General features: G+C 44.1%; 1 protein-coding gene across 3 annotated transcripts in view; it reads left to right on the top strand.

The window, feature by feature from the left end:
- SMAD2 (SMAD family member 2) overlaps positions 1 to 23,467 on the top strand; it is a 70,033-nt gene that overhangs the window by 9,010 nt on the left and 37,556 nt on the right. For 2 of the 3 annotated variants that reach the window (XM_056543713.1, XM_056543695.1), the window contains exons 2-3: positions 8,205 to 8,353; positions 19,819 to 20,117. In XM_056543713.1, coding sequence (XP_056399688.1) covers positions 19,882 to 20,117 — 236 coding nt within the window. In that variant the 5' untranslated portion in view covers positions 8,205 to 8,353; positions 19,819 to 19,881. The remainder of the gene's footprint in view (positions 1 to 8,204; positions 8,354 to 19,818; positions 20,118 to 23,467) is intronic. The other variant, XM_056543702.1, reaches the window with a different exon arrangement.

The raw sequence follows: 23,467 nt of genomic DNA, 5'->3' as shown, positions 1-23,467 counted from the left end.
GATAAGCTTAAGATCGGGGGGGGGGGGGGGGGGTCCGAGCGCCCCCTGCGATCTCCTGTTTGGAGCCCCGTATCTCCAGCACAGGGGCGTGTCACGACCCCCTACCCGAAGCGGGAGCTGCCACGTCCCCTCCATAAAGCTCTATGGGAGAGCCAAAGATTGCTATAGAGCTGTATGGAGAGGGTGTGGCGGCTCCCGCTTCGGGCGGGGGTCGTGACACGCTCCTGTGCTGGAGATCCGGGGCTCCAAAGAGGAGATCACGAGGGGGGCCCCAGTGCTCGGACCCCTGCAATCTAAAACTAACCTGCCTTTGGATAGAGGATACGTTTTTATTCATGATACTTATCCTTTAACATATGCTGCTGCTGACACCATACCAGACCCAAAAACGTTATTACAGCTGTTTTGTAGGACGCACCTTCTTCATCAGACCATGCCTTCCATGGACGTCAGTGCCGGTTTTATACCTGTACCTGTAAAATTGACATTTCACAAAAAGTGCAAGTGACTTAAAACCACATAAAAAAAAAACTTGATAAAGGGAGGAATCCCGAAAGCTTGTCTCTACAAAATGCTGTTCGTCCAATAAAAAAGGTATTACAAGATACTGCAACATTTTATGAATAAATATATATAATATTTTTTTTTTTTACATACATACAGCAACAGGAGAATACAGCAGCACAAAGATATAGATAAAACATGAGTATATAGATAGAACATGAAAAGCTATACAGCTGTAGTGCAATAAATGAAAATATGAAACTATGAAATTATGAGGTACTTAGCTTGTGAATTTGGCGCCAAATAGCGTGGAACGTACCACCCAACATCTTTGTTTGTGTTACACATATGAAGGAGTGGCTACCTCCATGTTGGCTCTTGCACCCGACCCACCTCTATTAGGTGTATATAAGGTGCCTTGGATGTTTCAGACCTTGCAATGCCTGCTGTACTGTTCACACAGAGGCATATTCATAGTGTAGGGTCCGTCCCAGAATGAGGTCACCTTACCGTGGTGGGACGGTCCACACTATTTGGCCGCCAAATTTGCAAGCTAAGTACCTCATAATTTCATAGTTTCATATCTTCATTTATTGCACTACAGCTGTATAGCTTTTCATGTTCTATCTATATACTCATGTTTAACTATATACTCATGTTTTATCTATATCTTTGTGCTAGCAGTGTGCTGCTGTATTCTCCTGTTGCTGTATATTTAGCCCAGCAGCCTGCACCTGTAAGGCTGGGTTCACACCACGTTTTCTTAAATACGGTTCCCGTATACGGTTTGGAGGAGAGGGGCGGGGCTTAATCGCGGCGCCCGCACTCAGCCGTATTCAGGAACCGTATTTAATGGTCGACCACGTTTTTGCCTGCGGTCGGGAAACCGCATACGGACGAAAACGAAGCCGACCGGAGGCTGCGGTTCACTCCGGTCGGCTCATAGACTTGCATTAAATACGGTTCCCGAATACGGCTGAGTGCGGGCGCCGCGATTAAGCCCCGCCCCTCTCCTCCAAACCGTATACGGGAACCGTATTTAAGAAAACGTGGTGTGAACCCAGCCTAAGCCAGGTCTTGACAATAGTTTGGAATCAAATAGTGCTGGACAACTTATTCTTTGTTTGTATTCTTTGTGTGTATATATATATATATTATATTATATTATATTTTACATGCCTTTAGGGCTGCAACGATTGACATTATCGATAAAATTCGATAACTGGATTCGTTGTCGACGATTCCCATTACCGAATAATTGGCCAATTCGTTGTCCGGGTTCCGGCTGTGATAACACTGCTGCAGGCGCGCGGTCAGACGCTAGTCCGCACCGCCGCAGCCTCTGTTAAGTTAGTTTAGTCCCTGTCCCACCCTCCGCTGCCCACTGCTCACCAATCATGTGTGCGGCTGCTTCTCTGGTGGAGGACTCCGTACTACTGCCGCCGGTAGGACAGTTTCCTGCAGTTTAATGCGCCCTGCCCCGGTTACTGCCGCATTGCTTATTGACACACACATGGGGGGGGGTATCTGCAGAGTGTTGCACCCTAGTGTCATCTACAGACACTAGGATGCAATGCTCTGCACATACCCCCATGGTATAGTAGTGTGCATATAGTACACACTTACACTACCATACACATGGGGGTATGTGCACATATGTACTACAGACACAGGGGTGCAATGCTCTGCATATACCCCTATGTGTATATTGGTAAGCAGTGCACACCGCTTTACCCATGGGGGTATGTGCAGAGCATTCCACCCTTGTGTCTGTAGTACAGACTCAAGGGTGCAATGCTCTGCACATACCCCCATGGGTAAAACAGTGTGTATGTGTAGTACATATACACAGCTATACACATGGGGGTGCAGAGCATTGCATCCTAGTATCTACTACAGACATGGGTAGGGTGCAATGCTCTGCAATCTGCAAATACCCATGTGTATAGGAGTGCTATAGAAAGTGTAAAGTAAAAACAAATTAAATGTAAATAAAACGCCCCCCAATAAAAATTAGCTCCACCTTTTCCTATCGCTATACAAAAATCTGATACTGCCGCATGGCTAATTGTTAGACCTATTAAAATTAAATGTTAGTAAATCATTAACCTTTTATTTTAATAGTTCAGACAGCTACCCATGCGGCAATATCAAATTTACGCTGGTTTCTGTACAGGATCATTAATAATGACAGCAACCGGCGTAAACGTAAAAAAGAAAAGTCCAGAATTGCTGCTGTTTGGTCACATCACATGCTAGAATACTTTTAATATGGCCATTGTCCATAATTCTTCAAGTAGAAGCAGCTGAACCCCTTATTTTGGGCATTTTAACGTTTTTTTCCGATTAATCGATAAAATAATCGACAACTAATTGATTATTAAAATAATCGTTAGCTGCAGCCCTACACATCATTATCCTATGCATCTACAGTATTAATAAAATGGCTAAGCTGGAGATATTTATAGAAAATGCCTAGGTCGATTTGATCATGCCCAGGTTACCCTTGGCATCCATGCACAAGATGCTTCTGCACATAGTAAAGCCTTTTTTCATTACAATCCTTAGGGCTGGGCGGTATACCGGTTCATACCGACATTTTTGTGCTGCACGATATGAATTTTAACCCATACTGCAATACCGGTTGGGCCCCTCCCCCTCGGGAATGAATGAATGAGCTCAGCATTGGGGAACTAATCACAAGTCACCCGCGAGTGCTGTTCTGCCCCCCAATTAATTATCAGCCCAGCGCTGTCCTCATCAGGGTAAATACTGATGTCACCCGCATGCGCTGCCCTCCTCATGTTTGTTACGGCCGCCAGCGCTGACACTCAATACCAGTGGTCTTCATCCTGCCGACCTCCAGATGTTTCAAAACTACAACTCTCAGCATGCCCGGACAGCCAACGGCTGTCCGTGCATGCTGAGAGTTGTAGTTTTGCAACATCTGGAGGTTGGCAGGTTGAAGACCACTGCTCTATACTGTGCGGTATTCCTATGCCCGGGCCGCAAAAAATAAACTTTAACTCACCTCCCATTGGTCAGGCACCGGCCTCATCTGCTTCCTAGGGAATAGAACGTCGGACAGCCGTCAGCCTATCACCGGCCGCAGCGATGTTCCGCCTCGGACGCTGATAGGCTGAGCCCACTGTCATGTAAGAAGCCGCCCAGAGCTTCTTACATGACAGTGGGCTTAGTCTATCAGCGGCCGAGGCGGAACATCGCTGCGGCCGGTGATAGGCTGACTGCTCTCCAACGTTCCCGTCCCCAGCGTAAGGCCGACGTCGGAACATGCGTTAGTTTATTTTGTTTACCTTGTGTTTGCGGCGGCAACAAACAGCACGAGAAGGGCAGCGCTGGGCTGATAATTAATGGGGGGGGGGGGGGGGGGCAGAATAGCGCAGCGCTGGACTGATAATTTAATTTGAGGGGGGGGGGGGAGGAAATACTGTGGAACCGCCGAAAGTTACAAAAATAAAGTGATACACAGATTTGGTCATACCGCCCAGCCCTACCAATCCTTCTCTCTGTGGTATTCTTGCTATCCCAAATAATGAGCCTGATCTTGAATCATTATAATGGGCTTCCCCTGTACGTGCTGGATGACTCTTGGGAAACCTTGTCCAAATCTAAGGGAATAAAAATGTTCCCTTAAACAGGTGTGTAGCGGGCGTATAGTGCTACCTGCATATGAAATCCCCCTACATTTACCTGTATGCCTCCTATAGTATGATTTTTACCTGGGCGGGGTGATGTGCACCATTTACAACCACCCGTCTATGGTTACCCTTTGGGGGAGGTATTTAGCAGCCAATCCTGCTATGAGTGATAATATCCCCAGTGTTCAGAAGCCGTTTTAAGTGGTTTGCTAGCTATATTTCACTAGGACTGGATCCTTTTGTATCAGGTACCAATTTGTATATACAGTTTGCCTTATAGTGTTAGATGCAGGACTAGGTTTAAAAGTATAGCAAAAAGGTTGGTTACTATGTACAGTCCTTTGCACATTTCTACTTTTAAGTGAAGATTTATTTTATAATATACTCCTATTCTGCTATTATGTTTTTGCAGAACATTACTCGGGTATCCTCGATCTAGTAGTGGTTTGTATAGATCATTTGCCTGGGATTCAAAACTGGACTGCGTACTGTTCATTCTCCACAATCTGAAAAACTTCCCATAAGGCACTGCTGATTTTACATGTTAGGATGCTAGCTACTGTAATGGAGTAATGCGTTGCTCGTAGTGGGCTTCTGTAGGCCACCATGAGCAACTCATCCTCACCAACCTGGACCAAGACGTCAAGAAACTCGATTTCGTTTTTGCTCGTTTTGAAGGTAAAGTGTGAGTTCATATTTTTAGTAGGGATCGACAGATATAGATTTTTTTTTTTTTTTTTTAGGGCTGATACCGATAATCTGTTACCTTTCAGGCTGATAACTTATACCGATATTCTGGTATAAGTATACCAGTGGTCTACAGAAGCTGCTGCAGATCAATGATTTAAAGCCGGCGCTTTAAATCAATGAACTGCAGCAGCTTTTCGCTTCTTTCCCCCTGCCTGTCCTGGGGTTCTCCCTAGTCCAAACACCGCTGCCCCATTGCCTCCCCATCCCCGGTTTTGTAATTACCTGTTCCCAGGGTCCACGCTACTTCAGGCTCCAGCATCATCCTGAGCTGTCACTGTGCGCACTGACGGTGAAATCGCGTTGAGGACGTCACTCGTCATTGCGCAGCGCGCAGGACGTCGCAGGAGCCAGAAGTAGTGCTAGCCCCGGGAACTGGTAATTATAAAACCAGGGATGGGGGAGGCAATGGGGCGGCGGTGGTCTCTGGCCGGGGTGGCGGGGCATTATCGGCAAGGTAATTGCCGATACCGATAATGTCCAAAATCGTGAATATCGGACGATAATATCGGCCAAACCGATAATCGGTCAATCCCTATTTTTTTGTACTATTAAGAAAATGAACAGATGTGGAAATCCTATATCGCTCGACGCCCGGGACATGCAGTTCCGGGTGCTGAGCAGGTGAATTTTTGAGGCCTCTAGCCCTGCTTCGGGCAAGCAGAGCCAGACCTGAAAGACCCAGACAAGTATGCCAGCGCTCAGGGTGTATGGAGCGGGTTCCTGTCTCCATACCAGACGGCCCCCAGCTAAAGTATCAAAATAACAGGTTAGCTTGACCACAAGGTAAATGGCGTTAAAAAAAAAAAAAAAAAAAAAAAATACCGTATTTATCGGCGTATAACACGCACTTTTTAGGCTAAAATTTTTAGCCTAAAGTCTGTGTGCCTGTTATACGCCGATACGCCGTTGCTGCCCGCTTCTCTCCCCCTGCCTTTCCTGGGGTCTAGAGCGCTGCTGTCGGCCCTTTTCACCCCCTGGTTATCGGCGCCGCTGCCCGTTCTGTCCCCCTGACTATCGGTGCCGGCGCAGATAGCCAGGGAGAGGAGAGAGAAGCGGCACCGACAGCCAGGGGGAGAGAAGGGGCAGCGGCACCCATTGCCGGCGCCGCTGCCCCGTTGCCTCCCCCCATCCCCGGTGGCATAATTACCTGAGTCGGATCCGCGCTGCTCCAGGCCTCCGTCGTGCGTCCCCGGCGTCGTTGCTATGCGCTAAACGGCGCGGCGCATGACGTCAGAGCGCCGCGCCGTGCATAGCAACGACGCTGGGGACGCACGACGGAGGCCTGGAGCAGCGCGGACCGGACTCAGGTAATTATGCCACCGGGGATGGGGGGAGGCAACGGGGCAGCGGCGTCGGCAATGGGTGCCGCTGCCCCTTCTCTCCCCCTGGCTGTCGGCGCCGCTTCTCTCCCCCTGGCTATCGGCGCCGGCACCGATAGTCAGGGGGACAGAACGGGCAGCGGCGCCGATAACCAGGGGGTGAAAAGGCCGACAGCAGCGCTCTAGACCCCAGGAAAGGCAGGGGGAGAGAAGCGGGCAGCGACTGCCTCTCTCCCCCTGCCTTTCCTGGGGGTGTATCGGGGTATAACACGCACACACGCACCCTCATTTTAGCATGGATATTTGGGTAAAAAACTTTTTTTACCCAAATATCCTTGGTAAAATGAGGGTGCGTGTTATAGGCCGGTGCGTGGTATACCCCGATAAATACGGTATATATTACACCAAATTTGCTAAATTATCTTTGTTTTTTTTATTTCAATTTCACCTCACCGGTTTCTTTAATTTTTTTTGTTTCGGAGCATATCTTATGGAAAAGTAAAAGGTGTCATTACAAAGTACAATTGGCCCTGCAAAAAACCAGCCCTCATATGGGTGTGCAGATGGAAAAATGCAAGGTGGAAAAAACAAGAGTGCAAAAATCTAAATCGGCCCGGACAAGTGGATTTTTCTCCCGTTTAAGTCCCTCTTGTGTTTATTTTATTTTTTATTTCCACATCCCTGAACAAAGTCAGAGAACTATCTCCAATCCTGTCCAAACAATGAGGACGTTTACAAATCGTGTAGCTTTTAGGTAAGGATTTGTTAGGCAATGTTCACACGTCGGAATTTCCATGCAGAATTCTGCGTTTGAATTTGGCACGGAGATTCCACTGCAGCAGAGTCCCATTGAATTTAACAGAATTCTGCTGCTCTGTGCACACGGCGGAAATTCCGTGCCAGATGTGTCCGGCTCGGAAATTCCTATTTCAGTGTCTGCAGAAAGAAAGAACACGTTTATTCTTTCTGCGAACTCCATACGGAATGTATTGATGTATGAGATGGCGCCTTACCATGTGGTCCTAGCGCCAGCATGTCTGAATAGACATCCATCACATCCATGGAATCCATTACTTTAATCCCGCAGCTAGAGAAGAGTTTTGTGCAAAAATTTAACAAGATTTCTTTCTTTTCACACAATTTTTTTCTGGCAGGTTTCTGTGTCTAAAGAAATTGCGCACAAAACATAATAAATTGTGGCTTTTTAAAAAGATTCACAATGGGCAGAGGGGTGGGGACAAGCATCAATGACCTTTCCACATCCCACCCCACCCGAGGATTAAAGGATACGTCCATATTTTTTTTGTCTTGCGCAAACATTAATTTTACACAGAAGATAAATGCAACTTACTTTTTAGTACAAAAATTACAATCATGGCATACTGCAATAAGTAAAATAAATGAGTGTATATTTTATTGATTTAGCAAAAACAATCCTAAGGCACATGACTAGAGATTAGCGAACTTACAGTAAATTCGATTTGTCACGAACTTCTCGGCTCGGCAGTTGATGACTTTTCCTGCATAAATTAGTTCAGCCTTCAGGTGCCCCGGTGGGCTGGAAAAGATGGATACAGTCCTAGGAGACTCTTTCTTAGGACTGTATCCACCTTTTCCAGCCCACCGGAGCACCGGAAAGCTGAACTAATTTATGCAGGAAAAGCCATCAACTGCCGAGCCGAGAAGTTTGTGACGAATTGAATTTACTGTGAGTTCGCTCATCTCTACACATGACTTTACAAGCCGGAAAAACTTGCTAAATAAAAGAAAATTGTGCAAAAACAAGAATACCTCCCTATAGTAGTGGTGAATTTCTATTCTGCATCTTTTTTGGAGGTCCTATGTTTTGCCTCTTTTGAACCTATTTGTCCGCACAGGACTTGCAGTCCTGGATGTATAGCCGCAATGTGTTTGCAGCTCTCCCCTCCTCCATGCTGTTTACATTCTTGTATCTTCTCTCCTCCCCCCATAGATTGTAGACCAGGGGGACTAATGATCTCGTCTCAATCAATGTGTCTGCACTGGATGTTCCCCCAGTAAACCCAGAGCTCTGTGTCTTGGAAAGTGATTGAAGGCAGCGAGCGTCCCCGCAAACCGCGTCCTCCCTGTCTGTCCGTGCAGGTGAGGTATATGTGGCTCCGGCCCGTTCTGTTTATCACTGAATAGTAGTAATGGATGCAGGCAGGTTATTAGGTTATATTATTACAGTGCAGGAGTCTCAGGGCAGGGTTTGCCTGTGGTCTTCTAGCTCTATTTGATAGAACAGTCCTATCTAAAGCCATATGTTTGTGGTGCTTACTTCTGTAGGAGGCCTTGTGTGGCTATATACTTGCTTTTGTTTCTTAGTTCCTGTGGTCTGTTATAGTAATTAGTCATTTTTGTATCACACATCTATCACCTAGATTTCAAATTATAATACGGTAATTTTTTTTTTTACTGATTAGATACAGATAATGAAACATGATTTATTTATTTTTATTCTAATCGGTTTTTATTTTCTAATTTGTAATTTTATTTGTAATTTATTTTTTATGCATTATAGGGGCAGGTATCTTGCCTGAGCTGTTTTTAAAGAGAACCTGTGGCCAATCCAAAGAAAGAGATTGCATTGGTATTGTACCTATTGCTGCTCTGGCTCACAGACCTCACTCTAGAATGACCTCTGAAAAGGTCACTGACAACACACAGACACCTTTCCTATTTATGTCAGTGGGACAGCTTCAGTCTATGGGGCTTGCTGTAAAGCTTATCTCTAAATGCTCTTAAGTGGGCACTGTCGGATCAAAAAAACTTTGAATATGTTGATACTGATGAAAATTAAAGACCTTTTGTAATATGGTTGTTTAATTTTTTTTTTTTAATAATTAAGAGAATAGCCCCTGAAAATCCCACCACTAGGGGTCCCCATACTTACTAGGACACTAATCAGTCCGGCAGTCATGGTCAAGAAAGAGTTCATGGACAAGGCTGCTTGAGCAGACCCACCAATCACCTCCCACCACCACATGGAAGGGACATATTTATGAAGGGCTTGTCTTTTGTGTCGTCAATTGCTTTTCGTAATGACATCACTCATTTTACCTTACAGTGAAACAAAGAAAAAACAAAGAAAAAAATATATATTTGTCGCAAAATTGAAAGAAAAACATAATTTAGCAAATTTCGGGGGCTTCTGTTTTTTCCCCAATGCACCTTTTGGTAACAATGACACCTTATTCCCCCTTTATTCTCTAGGTCCCAATTTATAACCAACTTATATAGATTTTGTTTTAGTTTACTACTAAGAATCACTAAAATTTACTACTAAAATTCCAACTTTTTGTACAAAAATTTGTATGCTTAAAATTCTGACCCCTATAACTTTTTTTTTTTTTTTTTTTTTTTCCGCATACAGGGATGTATGAGGGCTCAGTTTTTTGCGCCTTTCTGATCATGTTTTTTTTTTTCTCTAATATATGAAGTAACCAAAAACCATGCGGTTTAATTATTATGTTTTAATAGTTTGGACATTTACGTACACAACGTTGCCACACATTATTTTATTTTTTTACTTGAAGAATGGGAAAAGGGGGGTGATTTAAACTTTTATTAGGGAAGGGGCTAATGCAAATTTATTACTTATTTATTTTATTTTTTACTTTTTTTTTTATTCTTGTCCCCATAGGGAACTATAACATGCAATCTTTAGATTGCATACAGTGATCAGTGTTGCTCCATAGAACAGCTTTGATCAGTGTTATCGGTGCTCTATTGCTCCAGCCTTCCATGGCTGACTTGAGCTTTGGAGTGAGGAGGAAGGTAAGAGACCTCCTGCTGTCCTCTCAGCTGATTGGGATGCTGCAGTTCCCGATCGACCTGCTGAGCTAGGCGGGAACGGGATTCATCACATTTGGACTCCACAGTCAACTTTTATTGCGGCGTCTAAAGGGTTAATGCTGGACATTGGCCCAATCGGCCGAGGGCCCCGTGATGCCCACTCAGCTGCTGAGTAATATACATCCATTTGCGTAATGGGGTTAATTCTGCTGATAGAGTAAACATGTCCATCCTTCCGCCAGAATCAAATTCCATATTTTTTTTCTTTTTTTGCCCCACATAATTTTTTTTCGGGCTTTGTAATAAATTTCATGATACAATGAGGTGTCAGTGGAAAAATAAAAAGTTATGGTTCTTAACCTGTTAAGGACGCAGGGCATACCTGAACGCCATGATCCCATTACCAGGTTTGAAGCATGTTCACGAGCTGAGTACGCTTCAAACCCGGGGGGTTCCCAACTGCTATCAGCAGCCAGGACCCAGGTTAATGCTGGACTCCGCTGATCGGGCCATTGTGCGGCATTAACTCTTTAGATGCCGCAATCAAAGTTGATTGCGGCATCAAAATCGAAAGTAAAATGATCCTGGCAGCTCAGCAGAGCTGATCGAGATGAAATCGTAATATCCCCATCAGCTGAGAGGACGGCAGGAGGGCCCTTACCTGCCTCCTCGCCATCTGATCGGGGGTCTGATGCTCCCAGCCAGCCATGCAGGCTGGAGCAGCATATCACCGATAACACTGATCAGTGCTATGCAATGGCATAGCATTGATAAGTATATGCAATTAAAAGTCCCTTAAAAAAAAGTATTTAACCCCAACGACGCCGGACGTAAATGTACGTCCTGGTGAGCTGGTACTTAACACACCAGGACGTACATTTACGTCCTATAAATAACCGCGAGCATCGGAGCGATGCTCGGGTCATGTGCGGCAGGTCCCGGCTGCTGATAGCAGCCAGTGACCCGCCGGTAATGGCGGACAACCGCGATCCTGAATCCAAAATTGTGCATTTTTGGTCACTTCATATACCATAAAATAAAGCGATCAGAAAGTCCCATCAAAACAAAAATAGCATTGATAAAAACTACAGACCATGGGGCAAAAATTTGCCCTCATATAGCCCCGTATGCGGGAAAAAATAAGTTATAGGGGTCAGAAGATGACAATTTATTTTGGCTCATGTAGTTTTAATTTTAAGTAGCAAAATAAAACCTAAATAAATTGGGTATCTTTGTAACCGTATGGACCTACAGAATAAAGATAAAGCATAATTTTTACTAGGGATCGACCGAGATCAATTTTATTTTTATTTTTTTTAATAGGGCCTATACTGATGATTAGAGATGAGCGAATTTACAGTAAATTCGATTCGTCACGAACTTCTCGGCTCGGCAGTTGATGGCTTATCTTGCATAAATTAGTTCAGCTTTCAGGTGCTCCCGTGGGCTGGAAAAGGTGGATACAGTCCTAGGAGACTCTTTCCTAGGACTGTATCCACCTTTTCCAGCCCACCGGAGCACCTGAAGGCTGAACTAATTTATGCAGGATAAGTCATCAACTGCCGAGCCGAGAAGTTTGTGACGAATCGAATTTACTGTTCGCTCATCTCTACCGATAATCTGTGACCTTTCAGGCCGATAGCCGATAACTTATACCGCTATTCCGGTATAAGTTATCGGCTATTTCCGCCAAAGTCCCCAAAAGTTACAAAATGGGGGTGTTTTTATTTATTAATTTTTTTTTTTTTTTTTTTATCCGTTCATTGGATATAAAAATTGATGTGTAATACAGACGTGGACAAAACCTTCTGTTAGAGGAAAACCCACAATGCTCCTGAAATAATGTGAAACTGATAAAAAGTAATAATGGATAAAAATTCCCTGAGAATAACTGAGAAGACATTGCTTTACAAAACAGTTTAAAAAAAAAAATAAAAAAATAAAAATCCTGGACACAAATGAATGGTCCCTGGACTTTAATGTTTAGATGCAAAACCTCACTACAATCCAGTGAAGTCTGTAACTCTTAGTGAGACTTCTGCACTTGTCTTCAGGTATCTTGGTCCACTCCTCATAAGATCCTTCTCCAGCTGTCTCAGGTGTCTTCTCCAGACTGCAGGTATCTTGGCCCACTCCTCATAAGATCCTGCTCCAGCTGTCTCAGGTGTAAAGGTGTCTTCCCCAGACTGCAGGTATCTTGGCCCACTCTTCATAAGATCCTGCTCCAGCTGTCTCAGGTGTGCAGGTGTCTTCTCCAGACTGCAGGTATCTTGGCCCACTCTTCATAAGATCCTGCTCCAGCTGTCTCAGGTGTGAAGGTGTCTTCTCCAGACTGCAGGTATCTTGGCCCACTCCTCATAAGATCCTTCTCCAGCTGTCTCAGGTGTGCAGGTGTCTTCTCCAGACTGCAGATATCTTGGCCCACTCCTCATAAGATCCTGCTCCAGCTGTCTCAGGTGTGAAGGTGTCTTCTCCAGACTGCAGGTATCTTGGCCCACTCCTCATAAGATCCTGCTCCAGCTGTCTCTGGTGTGAAGGTGTCTTTTCCAGACTGCAGGTATCTTGGCCCACTCCTCATAAGATCCTTCTCCAGCTGTCTCAGGTGTGAAGGTGTCTTCTCCAGACTGCAGGTATCTTGGCCCACTCCTCATAAGATCCTTCTCCAGCTGTCTCAGGTGTGAAGGTGTCTTCTCCAGACTGCAGGTATCTTGGCCCACTCCTCATAAGATCCTGCTCCAGCTGTCTCAGGTGTAGAGGTGTCTTCTCCAGACTGCAGGTATCTTGGCCCACTCCTCATAAGATCCTGCTCCAGCTGTCTCAGGTGTAAAGGTGTCTTCTCCAGACCGCAGGCTTCAGCACCTTCCACAATGTTCAATAGGATTCAGTTCAGGGCCATTGAAACAACTTCAAATAGCCATCGTGGGTGTTTTTAGTTGTGTTTTGGGTCATTATCCTATTGAAGGACCCATGATCTGTGACTGAGACCAAGCTTCCTGACACTGGGCAGAACATTTCACTCCAGAATTGATAGTCTTTAAGCGCTGCTTTCATGAAATCTGGGTGCAATAGCCTGCACACAGCCTTTGTTCTGTGTGCAGGTGGTGAGTATAGCAATGTTTTTACCTAACATTTGCAGGCTTTCAAAAATAGCTTTTGATCAAAGCCACTGACAATTGGATAGGCGTGGCGCGACCTACAGGGGGTGGGCGTGGCGCGACCTACAGGGGGTGGGCGTGGCGCGACCTACAGGGGGTGGGCGTGGCGCGACCTACAGGGGGTGGGCGTGGCGCGACCTACAGGGGGTGGGCGTGGCGCGACCTACAGGGGGTGGGCGTGGCGCGACCTACAGGGGGTGGGCGTGGTGCGACATACAGGGGGTGGGCGTGGCGCGACATACAGAGGGTGGGCGTGGTGCGACATACAGGGGATGGGCGTGGCGGCGGTGGGGCACAGCTTACCTTGTGCCATGCCTATCTGACTGTCAGTGGCTGTGATCAAAAGCATTTTTTTGGGGTCATGAAAGCCTGAAAAAATTAGGTAAAAACATTGCTATACCCAGCACACAGTACAAAGGCTGTGTGCAGGTTATTGCACCCAGATTGTGCAGGTTGCTGTGTGCAGGTTATTGCACCCAGATTTCATGACAGTTGCGCTTTAAGATGTCATTGTACCCTGTGCAAGATGTAGCAAAGCAGCCCCAAAATAAAAACATACCCGAGCCTCCTCCATGATCACAGTCGGGAAGATCTGTCTAGAGAAAGTAGTGCAGTTGCCCATAACAACCAATCAGATCGCATCTTTTATGTTTTAGCGCAAACCTTCAATACTGTATATCTATAGGCCCAACAGAGATTATGGTGCAGCGGATGAAACTATAAGCTGAATTTACACTAGCCAGATAGGGTTGTATTTTTTTTTTTAACGTATTTTTACAGGTCTGGTTTTGAACGGACAGCTGCCACGAGTACAGGCCGTATTACTGCAGATAGAAATATATATTGGTGTTAGACTAGTGTCTAATGATGATTCATATCTGTATATACATTTTCATCTCCTGGCGGCCTAGCCCTGTAGGTGTAGATCCCCAAGTGACGTCTGTTGCTGTATGAGCAGTGAACAGATGTATGTGCTCACCTCAGATGGCACGAGCCTCATTGTTTTCTTTTGTGGTACAGACACCTTAACTGGAAATTCTGCCATGTCACATTTCTCCGCTGCGTTTTACTTCGCCCACAAGAATGTGTTGTGTTTGGTATTTTTATGACCTAGTGTAATAGAAATAGCAGATTGATTCTCTTCCTGTACGAAGGGGGAGTCTAAAAGGAGATCTCCGGAGAAAATTAACTTATCCTCTATCCACAGGGGGGTCCCAGCGGTTGGACCCCCCTGCCAATAGCTATTTTTCCCCTATCTTAAATTTTTGTCGGAGTTCTCCTTTTAAATGTGGTGCTTCAAATACAATGGTGAAAGAGTTTGTTACCATGGTGTACGGGATCTGGGAGGTTTAGTCGGCCGATGCAATATTTAGGATGCATAATACGATACCTAAAGTTTTCATAGGTTTTTCAGGTACATTGCGGGACATCAAAAAAAAAAATATCCCAGTTCTTGTACAGGATTAGTGTTCAGGCTGTACCTTCTGGTTCTAGGTAACTGAACATACATCACCATAGACAACATGATAGAAGTTTGGTTCTGGAGAACGGTGGGGGGGGGGGGTCCAGATGATAAAGCAGTGGTTCCCCAACCACGGTGCCTCCATCTGTTGCAAAACTTCAACTCCCAGCATGCCTGGACAGCCGTTGGCTGTCCAGGCATGCTGGGAGTTGTAGTTTTGCAACAGCTGGAGGCACCGTGGTTGGGAGACACTACCTTAAACGATTGCCTTTTTTTTTTTCTTATATGGTGCAGCATAAGATATTAGGCAATAATGTAGACAGTCTTGTGCATACCTATTTTAGCTGATGTGGCAGGTATGGGTTTGGCTCCATACTGGTTACAGTTCAATCACTAAAATTATTTCCTTCTCACAAGGAGACTCAATATAAAATACTTTTCCAGTGGTATCATACTCCGAAAATTCTCAGCCATTTTTACCCGCAGATTTCCTCTAGGTGCCGGAGGTGTAATAGGGACATAGGTACTGTACCCCATATATTTTGGGATTGTATATCTCTACGTCATTTCTGGTTGGAAATACAATCAATGGTTAGAAATGTGCTAGGTATCCGAATACCTCTTAACCCCTTAAGGACTAAGCCCATTTTGACCTTAACCCCTTACATATGTAAATGTACTTACATTTCCGTCCTGTGTATGACCGTGAGCATCGGAGCGGTGTTCCTGTCATACACTGCAGGTCTCGGCTGCTATCGGCTGCGCATGTTAAAATAGAGGAGTGGATCGCCCGCAGCGCTGCCGTGAGGAATCAGATCATCTGTAATGGCGGCCGGAGATCCCCCTCACCATCCTCCGTCTGTCTTCCGGCGTCTTCTGCTCTGGTCTGAGATCGAGCAGAAAAGAGCAGGAGATCGCCGATAATACTGATCAGGGCTATGTCCCATGCATAGCACTGAACAGTATTAGCAATCAAAGGATTGCTATTGATAGTCTCCTGTGGGTACATAAAGTGTAAATTTAAAAATAAAAAGGGAAAAAAAAAAGCAAAGCCCCTCCCCCAATAAAAATTATCCCTTTTTCCCATTTTGCCCCCAAAATTTTTTACGCTTTTTGGGGGTATCGCTGCGTGCTTAAATGTCCAAACTATCAAAATATAATGTTAATGATCCCGTAGGGTGAACGGTGAAGTGTAAAAAATGTAACAAAAAGGCAGCTTTTTTTTTTGTCACATTTTATTCCCCAAAAAATTTATAAGTGATCTAAAAGTTTTATATATGCAAATGTGGTATTGATAAAAAGTACAGATGATGGCGCAAAAAAGAGCCCTCATACCGCCCCATATACGGAAAAATTTAAAAGTTATAGGTGGTCAAAATAAGGCGATTTTAGATTACTGATTTGAACCAAATATTTTTTTTTTTTTTTTTTTTTAAAGCGATAAAAAGAAAAGTAGCCATGGGTATCATTTTAATCATATTGACCCACAGAATAAAGAACACGTCATTTTTACCATAAACTGTACAGTGTGAAAACGAAACCCTCCAAAATGTGCAAAATTGTGGATTTTTATTTAAATTTCCTCCCTAAAAAATTTATTCCTTGGGTTCTTCATACATTTCTTGGTAAAATGAGAGGTTTCATTACAAAATATAATTGGTCACGCAAAAAACAAGCCCTTTTATGGGTCTGTAGATGGAAATATAAGAGTTATGGATTTTAGAAAGTGAGGAGGAAAGAACGAAAGCACAAAAATAAAATTGGCCTGGTCCTTAAGGTGAAAATGCCAATATTCTCTTTGCATTTTCGTTTTTTCCTCCTCTCCTTCTAAAAATTGTAACTTTTATATTTTCATCCACAAACTAGTATGAGGGCTTGTTTTTTTTTGAGCGACCAGTTGTCCGTTTTAATGCCATCACTCACTTTACCATAAAATGTATGGTGCAACCAAAAAATACTATTTGTGTGGAAAAATGAAAAAGAAAACTGCAATTTTGCAAGATTTTGTTTTCACACCATACAATTTACTGTAAAAATTACGTGTTCTTTATTCTGTGGTTCAATACCATTAAAATGATACCCATGATTACATACTTTTCTATTATTGTTGCGCTTAAAAAAAAAATCGCAACATTTTTAACCAAATTAGTGCGTTTAAAATCCCTCTATTTTGACGACCTAAACTTTTTCATTTTTCTGTATAAGCAGAGTTATGAGGGCTCATTTTATGCACTGTTATCTGTACTTTTTATTGATACCTTAAAACTTTAATTTTTTTTAAAAAAGTATTACATTTTTTTTAAATGTGACCAAAAAGCAGCAATGTAGACTTTTTGTTTTTGTTCCGTTCACCGTACGGGTTCATTAACATTATATTTTAATAGTTTGGACATTTACGGGCACGGCGATACCAAACATGTTTGTTAAATAGGGGAAAACGGGACATTTAAAATTTTTATTGGGGGAGGGGATTTTTCTCTTTTTTTTTTTCCCCCCCTTTACTACTTTTTTTTTAAACATTTTTTTTAACACTTTGCTATAAAATAGCCCCCCAGTGGGGACATTTTACCAATCCTTTGATTGCTAATATTGTTCAGTGCTATGCATAGGGCATAGCACTGATCAGTGCTATCGGTTATCTTCTGCTCTGGTGATGAACTCATTACTCATAAGTGGGTTGAGGTCAGTTCACACCATAAGCAGTTTTAATGCATTTTCTTATTCAAAGTTTTAATAGTGCCATGAGGTGAGTGAGTTAACCAATAATCACAATTGAGTTGTTTTATGAAGGTTTTGGTAACAGGTTGAATTTGTACAGCATTCTGGCTGTTCTTGCCACAATATTTCCAGTCATTTGCACAATTGTGGAAAAATACCAACTTTTTTTTTTCAGTGATTTCAGGAAATTCAGAACAAAAGCAAAAAAAATGCAATGTGTGAACACCGCCTCAGGAAAGGTGTACAATTACTATATATCCTGATCCCATAGAGATAGTAGCAGCAGTGTATAGATATAGCTTGGAAGGGCGGTGTCTTTGAGTTAGGCTGAGTTCACATCACGTTTGCTCTGTATACATTGGGATACGCTGTGATTCTGTCTGCTCTGTACACATTGGGATACGCTGTGATTCTGTCTGCTCTGTACACATTGGGATACGCTGTGATTCTGTCTGCTCTGTACACATTGGGATACGCTGTGATTCTGTCTGCTCTGTATACATTGGGATACGCTGTGATTCTCTGCTCTGTACACATTGGGATACGCTGTGATTCTGTCTGCTCTGTATACATTGGGATACGCTGTGATTCTGTCTGCTCTGTACACATTGAAATACGCTGTGATTCTGTCTGCTCTGTATACATTGGGATACGATGTGATTCTGTCTGCTCTGTACACATTGGGATACGATGTGATTCTGTCTGCTCTGTATACATTGGGATACGCTGTGATTCTGTCTGCTCTGTACACATTGGGATACGCTGTGATTCTGTCTGCTCTGTACACATTGGGATACGCTGTGATTCTGTCTGCTCTGTATACATTGGGATACGCTGTGATTCTGTCTGCTCTGTATACATTGGGATACGCTGTGATTCTGTCTGCTCTGTACACATTGGGATACGCTGTGATTCTGTCTGCTCTGTATACATTGGGATACGCTGTGATTGTCTGCTCTGTATACATTGGGATACGCTGTGATTCTGTCTGCTCTGTACACATTGGGATACGCTGTGATTTTGTCTGCTCTGTACACATTGGGATACGCTGTGATTCTGTCTGCTCTGTATACATTGGGATACGCTGTGATTCTGTCTGCTCTGTATACATTGGGATACGCTGTGATTCTGTCTGCTCTGTACACATTGGGATACGCTGTGATTCTGTCTGCTCTGTACACATTGGGATACGCTGTGATTCTGTCTGCTCTGTACACATTGGGATACGCTGTGATTTTTGTCTCCATCTCGGCTCGAGTCTTCAGCGGTTTGTTCTCTACGAACAAAAGAAATGAGTAAGTTTCCAAGTGAATCATCTGCTTGGCTCGATTAAATGGACTCAGGGCGGCAGCGCTCATATGGTTCACTTTGACAAATACATAGCGGCCACTCAGTTTCCATTGTAAAAAGATGTAATGGGATTAGATAAAGATGTGTTGTGTATAGAGACGAGCAAACTTACAGTAAATTTGATTTGTCACGAACTTCTCGGCTCGGCAGTTGATGACTTATCCTGCATAAATTTGTTCAGTGGTCAGGTGCTCCCGTGGGCTGGAACAGGTGAATACAGTCCTAGGAGACTTTCCTAGGACTGTATCCACCTTTTCCAGCCCACCGGAGCACCTGAAGGCTGAACTAATTCACGCAGGAAAAGTCATGAACTGCCGAGCCGAGAAGTTCGTGAGGAATGGAATTTACTGTAAGTTCGCTCATCTCTAGTTGTGTGTTTCAGGGGTGCTCCTTTGGTCTTTATACTGTAAACTAGTGTTTCCTAACCAGTGCGTCTCCAGCTGTTGCAAAACCACAACTCACAGCATGCCTGGACAGCCAACTCGGAGTTGTAGTTTTGCAACAGCTGGAGGCACACTGGTTGAGGACAACTGACTTATACTTGGCAACTATATTATTTTTGATGCATTGTTTGTGTTCTATTCCACACCTACTTTGATATTATCATGCAAATATCATATGTATGTATGTGACTTTTGTGGTCACTGCAATGTACATTGGTTAGGATTTAAATTTGCATTTTTTACTGGGAAAAAAATGTAATGGCTGCTTTCTTCCCAAAACAGCACCATATCTGTCCACAGGTTGAGCGTGGTATTGCAGCAAAGACCAATTTTCATCAAACAAGCGGAGATGCAATACCAGAGACAACCTATGGGAAGAGGTGACGCTGTTTTTAGAAGAAAGCAACAATTTTTTTTTTTTTTTTTTTTCTAATCCTGTAAAACATCAGATTTTGAGCTTGTATGATTAGATCAGTGTTTTCCAAGCAGGGTGCCTCCAGCTGTTGCAAAACTACAACTTCCTGCATGCTGGGGGTTGTACTTTTGCAACAGCTGGAGGCACCCTTCTTGGGAAACACTGGATTAGACCTAGGTTGCAGGTCTCGGAGCATCTCACCTAATGTCCGCTATATTTCTCTTTAGGTTTTTTTTTTCCTTTCTTTTTTTTTATTTTTATTTTTTTACGTGAGTTGAAACTGCACCATTATGTCCTCCATATTGCCCTTTACGCCTCCCGTCGTGAAACGTCTCCTCGGGTGGAAGAAGTCGGCGAGCGGGACCACAGGCGCCGGCGGTGGGGAGCAGAATGGCCAGGAAGAGAAATGGTGCGAAAAAGCGGTGAAGAGCTTGGTGAAAAAGCTCAAGAAGACAGGACAACTGGACGAACTGGAGAAGGCCATCACGACACAGAACTGCAACACGAAATGCGTCACAATCCCAAGGTATAAGCTTCAGATTACTGTACGTTGTCATGTGATTTGGATGAGCAGGCCGACCGGGTGTGTGTTTAACCCCCTCTTGGCAGAGCGCGGCTCAGACCCCGCTTCTCTTACCTCGTATGACATCACTAACATTTGTCCTAGCGGATTTGACGTGGGGCCTTGTGCTTTCCTGCACATCTTTATGAGCTGTCTTGTAAGTTTGGCCTTTTTTTGTTTGTTAACCGTGTTCTGGTTTTTCTATAACAGCTAGAAAATGTTTCTGCAGGATTTTGCTCTTTGTCTATATCATTGTTTCCCAACCAAGGTGCCTCGAGCTGTTGCAGAACTATAACTCCCAGCATGGAAAACACTGGTCTATATAATAGGCTGTCATCCATTGGGGGTAGGAGCGAGCAGTATCGCTGAATTAATCATTACAGTGATGTCACTACCTCCTGGTGGGCCGCATTGTGGTTCTTGCAACATAATAGCTATATTTATCAAGCTGCTTACCACTCTGTTATGTTTTGTATTAGATTTACAGCATATATTAAGGAAATTACTTCTCAAATGTATTTTTATTAGCTGACTAAATGCATTTAGTTGCAGGAGTGGAAGGGATTTCAGGTTCTAAACAGCTTCCCTTCCTTCTGTTTAAAGAATTATACATTTAAAAAAAATATATATTTAGATTTTTTTTCCAATATTACAGAAATGATGAGATTTCTCTTTTTCTCTACATCTCCCCCCTATTGCATGAACCTTTAAAAAGTGTTGCCTTTCTTTGGTTTTCTATTATGTGAATATGCAATGTGATAGCTAAATGATTACTGTCGTAATGCCTGGTGTAGGGTGAGCAGTAATAAAATGGTGCCATCTTCTCATAAGTGCGGTCGGCCCAGGTAGTGCCATCTCCCCCCGTCAGTGCGGTCGGCCCAGGTAGTGCCATCTCCCCCCGTCAGTGCGGTCGGCCCAGGTGGTGCGGTCTGCCCAGGTACCGCCATCTCCCCTAGTCAGGGCTGTCTGCCCAGGTAGCTCCATCCCCCTACTGTGTAGGGAGGTTGGCCCAGGTAGCGCCATCTCCTTGTCAGTGCGGTCAGCCTAGGTAGCGCCATCTCCCACTGTCAGGGTAGTCAGCCTAGGTAGCGCCATCTCCCACTGTCAGGGTAGTCAGCCTAGGTAGCGCCATCTCCCACTGTCAGGGTAGTCGGCCTAGGTAGCGCCATCTCCCACTGTCAGGGTAGTCAGCCTAGGTAGTGCCCTCTCCCACCGTCAGGGTAGTCAGCCTAGGTAGCGCCACTCCCACTGTCAGGGTAGTCAGCCTAGGTAGCGCTATCTCCGCGTCAGTGTGGTCGGCCCAGGTAGCGCCATCCCCCTCCTGTGCAGGGCAGTCAGCCCAGGTAGTACCATCTCCTCGTCAGTGCGGTCAGCCTATGTAGCGCGATCTCCCTCCTGTGCAGCGTGGTCGGCCCAGGTAGCGCCATCTCCCTCCTGTCAGTGAGGACGGCCAAGGTATATTTGTATAGTTTAATACCACATAAATTCTGCAGTGTTTACAGTACGTGTGAACGGACCCTTAAACTGTTTGCTTTTGATATCATGAGTAAACGTTAAGAATTGATATTTGTGCATTTCCTTGATATATCCTGTATGTGTTCTTTAATGCAGTAAACGGATAACTATCTTTGCAGTATTTCCCCATTTCAGGCAACATTATTTTAGGGTCACAGGAGAAAAAAAATTGTGCTTGCACCGTCTTTTTCTCCCGCTATTCTCTCTGAAAATAGCGGCTCCCAACGGACCCCATTGACTATAATGGGGGTACATCGGGACCCGTATTGCCCTTTATGACCCGTCAAACTCCAGAAAGGAAAAAAAAGGTTGACGGACGTTATTCATGGGTCATAACGGTAGTGTGAAAGGGGCCTAAGTCTACAGTTTGGTCCAGGCAGAATTTTTTTTTTTATCGTCCAGAGTCACCAGGGCACCTGAGGAGTCACTGAATAGAATCCAAGTTGACCTATTTTGATAAGGGGTCGTACATAAAGTTTACCTTGGCATCATTTCCTTGGTCAACACTTCAGATCCCAGAGTTAATTTGACTATTTGTTAACCTTGTGGGACGTTTTGTACTCTGTGATCATTTTCTATTGGGCCATGAAGAGTTTCTGTATGGTCTTCTCCATAAACTATAATTCTATGGTGGGGCGGGGGGAGGCAGGTGTAACCTTCCTCCTCACATTCAACACTGCCATGTTCATAGGGCAAGGTTTTCCAACCAGAATGTCTTCAGCTGATGCAAAACTACAACTCTCAGCATGCCCGGACAGCCAAAGGCTGTCCGGGCATGCTGGGAGTTGTAGTTTTGCAACAGATGGTGGTACCCTGGTTGGGGAACATTGTCATTTCCTATCTAAAGGAAAGCCCTATGACAAAGGCCCCTATCATTACTCCATTAAAGTCAATGGGAGTTGCATACATTTCAAACAGGCCAGAGGGTGCCTTAATGCCTTTTTTTTTTTTTTTTTTTTTTTTGCCGTATCAACTGGCTCCAGAAAGTTGAACAGATTTGTAAATTACTTCTATTAAAAAAAAAAAATCTTAATCCTTCCAGTACTTGTCAGTTCCTGAAGTTGAGTTGTTTTCTTTCTGACCACAGTGCTCTCTGCTGACATCTGTCTGTCTGTCTCAGGAACTGGCCAGAGTAGGAGCAAATCCCCATAGCAAACCTCTCCTGCTCTGGACAATTCCTGAGACAGACAGGTGTCAGCAGAGAGCACTGTGGTCAGACAGAAACAACTCAACATCAGCAGCTGATAAGTACTGGTAGGATGAAGATTTATTTTTTATTAGTAGCAATTTACAAATCTTTTTAACTTTCAGGAGCCAGTTAATATGAAAAAAATTTTTTTCTCACTGGAGTACCCCTTTTAAGAGCTATGTTTTAACGAAAAAAAGCGAATCTGGCTGATGGGCTGTGGTCTGAACACTACAGTGCCTACAGCTCCACTGTCATAGGTGTGGGGGGGTCTGGTACTGCAACTCAGGACACAGAAGCACAGTAGTAATTCTGGCTTTGTTTGGCACTACAGTGCATTGTCTACAGGACTCAATTCTCTTTTTTTTTTATTAATTGGTTTTGGGTTAGAGGTGGGTGGTATGACCAAAAATGTGTATCACAGTATTTTTGTAACTTAAGGCGGTTCCACGGTATATAACGGTATAGCACTATTTTGGGTCATAGGAGTCTTAAAGGAATGATAACCTGGGGGGGGGGGGGGAGAGAGTGCTCGTCTTTATACAGTACAAATGTTTAACCTATGCCTTTGTACATATAGCAGAGCTCTGATGTCCTCTAGAGATGAGCGAAC

This window comes from Hyla sarda, chromosome 1 (genome assembly GCF_029499605.1).
Source record: "Hyla sarda isolate aHylSar1 chromosome 1, aHylSar1.hap1, whole genome shotgun sequence".
Taxonomy (NCBI): domain Eukaryota; kingdom Metazoa; phylum Chordata; class Amphibia; order Anura; family Hylidae; genus Hyla; species Hyla sarda.
Note: the sequence above shows the minus strand (reverse complement) of the source record. Positions and strands in the feature narration are given on the sequence as shown.